General features: G+C 62.3%; 1 protein-coding gene across 1 annotated transcript in view; it reads right to left on the bottom strand.

The window, feature by feature from the left end:
* Positions 1-4779, bottom strand: part of RASL12 (RAS like family 12) — a 5510-nt gene extending 731 nt beyond the window's left edge. Inside the window, exons 1-5 of the mRNA XM_026073327.1 lie at positions 4653-4779; positions 2638-2694; positions 1424-1497; positions 1150-1334; positions 3-90 (exon numbers count right to left, since the gene is read on the bottom strand). Coding sequence (XP_025929112.1) covers positions 3-90; positions 1150-1334; positions 1424-1497; positions 2638-2694; positions 4653-4779 — 531 coding nt within the window. The remainder of the gene's footprint in view (positions 1-2; positions 91-1149; positions 1335-1423; positions 1498-2637; positions 2695-4652) is intronic.
* Positions 4780-4796: the final 17 nt, after the last annotated feature.

The following is a 4796-nucleotide window of genomic DNA, read 5'->3' as shown; positions in this document are numbered from 1 at the left end:
ACCGCCTCGAAGCCCAGGCACGCCGACACCTCGAAGAAGAGGCAGCCGAAGGCGGCGGCCAGCGAGAGCCCTTCCGCTTTGGTCACCTGCCTGGAGAGGGGAGGCGGCGGCGGGGGGGGGTTATTTAACACCGCGCGGGATGCCCGGAGCAGCACCGAGGCCATGCAAACGTGCCGGACGTGTCCCGGCGCCGGGTGGGAAAAGGCTCCGAGGAAAGGGCACGTCTGGGGGGAGGGAGGAACCGGAGCGGGTTCAGGTCCCTGCCAGGGATGGTCGCGCTGCAGTACGAGGCAGCCGACAAACTGCCCGCGGAAACTTCCCATGGAAATTTCCTATGGAAACTGCCCACAAACTGCCCGYGGAAACTGCCCRCAAACTTCCCACAAACTACCTGCAGAAACTGCCCACAAAGTGCCCGCGGAAACTTCCCACGGAAACTGCCCACAAAATTCCCATGGAAACTGCCCACAAACTGCCCGCAGAAACTGCCCACAGACTTCCCACGGAAACTTCCCACAAAATTCCTGCAGAAAGTGCCCCAAAACTTCTCGCGAAAACTCCCCACAAACCTCCCGCAGAAACTGCCTGTGGAAACTGCTCACAAACTTCCCATGGAAACTGCCCACAAACTGCCCACAAACTTCCCGTGGAAACTGCTCGCCCGCAAACTTCCCATGGAAGCTGCCCGCAGAAACTGTCCGCAAACTGCCCACGGAAACTGCCCGCAAAATTCCCGCAGAAAACACCCCAAAACTTCCCACGAAAACTGCCCACAAGCTTCCTGCAGAAACTGCCCGCCAACTTCCCGCGGAAAACAGCCGCGGGCTCCCAGCACGTGGGTCACTTCCCGGGCAGCGGGGCTCCCGGAGGGCGAGAGCGCGCCCAGGGCCGGCGTCTGCGCRGCAGCCGCGTGGGCGCCTCCCCAAACGGGCGGAAAGAGCCCCAAAACTCCGGTTCGGGCCCCGCGCCGCGGCTGGAGGGACGCGGGAGGGCTCAGCCGCAACCCGGGGCCGCTTCCCCACCGGGGCAGGAGCCCGCGGCCGCCGCGAGCCGGCCGAGCAGGGCCAGAACCGCCCGTTTGCTGCTCTCCGGTAATGACCCCTTTTCCCATCACTATTATTTTTGACGCCGCGCGGGCCCGGCCGCTACCTGTAGGGCTCCATGTCCAGCTTGTTGCCCAGCAGGAGCACGGGGCGGGCGCGCGGGCGGGCGCCGGCGGCCAGCACGTCCAGGTAGCGGCGGCAGCCGGCGAAGCTCCGCTTGTCCTCGATGCTGTAGACCACGAGGAAGGCGCTGGCCCAGCGGAGGTAGCGCTCGCAGTTCACGGGGCCGTCCTGGGCGGGAGCAGCGCGCCGCGTTTCGGTGACACCAGCCCCAAAACGAGGAGTTAACCCCGACCCCGACCCGCCGGGCGTCCGCTCACCTGGTCCGCGGTGTCCATCACCTTCAGCAGCACGGGCTGCTGGTCCACCAGCTCCTCCGACGTGTACGTGTCCTCTGCAGGCAGAAGCCAAGCCCCGGCCGGTTAGAGCTTTCCCACCCCGTGGGAAAGATGGGAAAAAAGGTGGAAAGAAGTCCCTGGGGGAAAAGCCTCAGCCTCCCCCCCCCCACGCTGCACATCAGGGGCTCGAGGCTGGTGCCTGGCCAGGCTCCGGGACTGGCTCCCCGCGGGGACGCTGGGAGCTAGACCGAAGGGGCTGATTTTCAATAAATCAGGCAAAAGTAGCAACCGCTTTCTTCAGAAACCAGGGAAGATGGGAAGGACTCTGCCCCCCCACCCCCAGCTAGATCCTGAACCGTGTATTTGAGAGAGGTTTTGACGTGGGAAGACAGCGGAGCCGCTCCTGCCTTTGCAACCTCATTCCCAAACGAGATCTGAGGAAGGGATTTTTCCTCTTTATTTTGTTTGTAAGAGCACAAGCCGCGGAGTTATTAGGGGCTGCAGCCAGTTCCTGGACAAGCTCCATATCTTGCTGATGTCCCCGATAAATCATTGACAGCGCTGCGCTGTGTACTGGAATGAGGCCTAGGAAAACAGTTATTAATTACTCAAACGAAGCCCAAGTGGGAAAAACGCCCAAAACCTCCGACGGCGACGAGTGGCCCCTGGGGACACCCGCACCCGCGGGGCCGGCGGGGCCGGGTGCGCGGTGCCCGCCGGATGCCGCCGTCTCCCAAAGTGCCTCCGCGGGCTTGGCCATGGCTCGGCGGCCGGGCGCATCCGAGCCGCTCCGCATCCCGGAGCGCCGTGCCATGCCGAGCTGCTTGCCGCTGCTTCCGCGCACAAGCTCCCGCGCGGGATGCGGGGCTGCGTTGTGATCTCTGTTGTTACAGGCTGGTTTGGGTCAGCTCCGTTCATATTTTCCGGCCCGTCTTTTGTTTTTCAAGGAGCTTTTTTCTTTTCCCTTAAATGCCATATTCATGGGAAATCCYGGAGATGGGAAACGTGGCGTCCGCGCAGAGCAGGAATGCTTTCTCAGATGCCAGCGCCGAAAGCTGGCTGGGTACCCGCAGGGCAAGGAAAGCGGCCGGCCCCGAGCACTCGGCTCACACGGGGCCGAGACGGAGCCAGGGAGTGGGGACGCAGGGATGGTGTGCAGGGAAAATCAGGGGAAATGCGCACAAAAAAAATCTTACCCAAGTTCGGGTCGTATTCACTTATGAACCTCTTGGTGAGAAACTTCACGGTTAGCGCTGCAAAAGGCGAGAAGAGGAGGATCACGGCTCCGGCCGGTTTGTATCCRAGCCCTTGGGCTTCCCCCCAGCCACAGCCCACGTTGCTTCCCGCATGGAATTAAAGCATCCCTAAAGCCGATTTTCCCCTTCAGTGTTTGTCCTAGCGTTCCCATCTCTGGGTAGAAAAAAAACATTCATGCAACAGAAATAGGCATGTTTCATGAGCCTGAGCCCAGCTTCGTCAGCGCGGGTTCCGCAGGATGAGTTATTTGGCTTAACCGAACACAATTCCCATCAAAACGCGGCCTGAGCACAGGCCTGGGAGCTGGGAGAGATTAAATCRAGCCCCCACCTGGCTTTAACGCCGGCTCCTTTCTTATGGACCTGGGGCAAATTCTCTCTTGGCAGCATCAAGGTTACATATACGCCAATACTCTGCGCCGCGTTTCAGGCCGGCTGCAGGCTACGAGGGGCTGCGATCGCCGCCGGCCAGAAAGCAGCAACCCCGGCTCAGGAAAACTTCGGGGTTTTTGCATCCGGTTTCGTTCTGGATCAGAAGGAAACTGAGATTTCTCAGGGCAGCGCTGCAGAGCAGCTGCCCGTGGCCCCAAGCGGCAGCTTCCCGCGGGCTGGGACCGACGGGCTCCCCCCTTCCTCCGCCTGCTGCAAAGCCGCTTCGTAGAAAGCCTCAAAATCGCCCGGAAAAATCAGCGTTCGGCTGCCAGAGGAGAGGCGCAGGTGGAGCTGCGCAGCCCGTGGCGGGGATGCCGGCGAGCCCGTCCCGGTCTGTGCCCGGCACCCCGCAGCTCCACAAATTGCATTTTCCCAGGCTCGAGCCCAYGCGGAGGTGTTTCAAGCTGAGCGTGCGCTTATGTCCTTCGCTAACTGGGGCAAGTTGGCCCTTTCCCAGCCTCGCTGAGGCCCGGACGGACGCGCCACGGCTCGCTGCAGCCTGGCAGGCTCCCGGCTCCCGAAGGAAAGGTCGTGCTCTGCTCCTTCATGGAACAAATGGGAATTTTCCAGCAAAAATGCAGCTTTCCACGGCTGGGCTTACTTACCCTAAGGACTGCGCTTTAGAGGCCCACTTTGTTTTCTTTGCACAAAAAAAGCTGTTCTGGGTCATTTTTAGAGGCTTTCAAAATGCATTAGTTGTGTTTTCCCCTCTATTGTTTATAGAGACGGATTCATGCTATTAAGCCCTAATGCCTTATAGCTGCCGAAGCAGCAACAGCAGGAGGTTTTCCCGTACTGTCTCTTTCTGCTGCGGGGCGACAGCGAGGGGTTCCGGCATTCCCGCGGGATGACCCGCACCGTCCTGCTGCAGCAGCGGTGGTGCAGCAGCAACTGCCCCCCGTTCACGTGCAACACGAGCACCCCGGGCACAGTGCAGATGCTCAGACTCTGCCAATCGTGGGCAACACTCGCACCCTGCGCACGGCGCAGACTCTTGCACCCTGCTGTTGCATGCAACACAAGCACCCTGAGCACAGTGCAGACACTTGCACCCTGCCATTCGCGTGCAACACAAGCACCCTGCGCGCAGTGCGGATGCTCGCACCCTGCCACCTGCATGCAACCTGCGCGCAGGGCAGACACTCACACCCTGCTGTCTGCGTGCAACACAAGCACCTTGCGCGCAGGGCAGACACTCACACCCTGCTGTCTGCGTGCAACACAAGCACCTTGCGCGCAGGGCAGACACTCGCACCGTGCCATCTGCGTGCAGCACGAGCAAGCACAAGCGCTGCCCCAGAGCCGGCGCCGGAGGGCTGAGATCGCTTGCAGGGAAAGGCTACGTCCCACCACAGGCAGCAGCGTCTAGAGAAACTTTTTCCTCTTCCCAGCCACGCAACACCCCCCTCACCGAGGCAGCCGGCACCCGCAGGGCACCGTGCCAGCGCTGCCCGCTCCCGGACCCACATCCCAGCCGCCCCCCCCGCGTTTCGCGAGCCCCGCGGCCGCGCCGAGCCGCTCACCTGACTTGCCGGCGCCGCGGCAGCCCAGGAGGGCCAGGTTGCACTCGGGGAGGGCGCCGGGCGGCGGCCGCTCGGCACCGGCACCGGCACCGGCACCGGCGGCGGCGGCTCGCGGTTTGCCGAACATCGCGGACACGGGGCGGC

Source organism: Apteryx rowi, unplaced genomic scaffold (genome assembly GCF_003343035.1).
Source record: "Apteryx rowi isolate R43461 unplaced genomic scaffold, aptRow1 scaffold_11, whole genome shotgun sequence".
NCBI classification, from domain to species: domain Eukaryota; kingdom Metazoa; phylum Chordata; class Aves; order Apterygiformes; family Apterygidae; genus Apteryx; species Apteryx rowi.
Note: the sequence above shows the minus strand (reverse complement) of the source record. Positions and strands in the feature narration are given on the sequence as shown.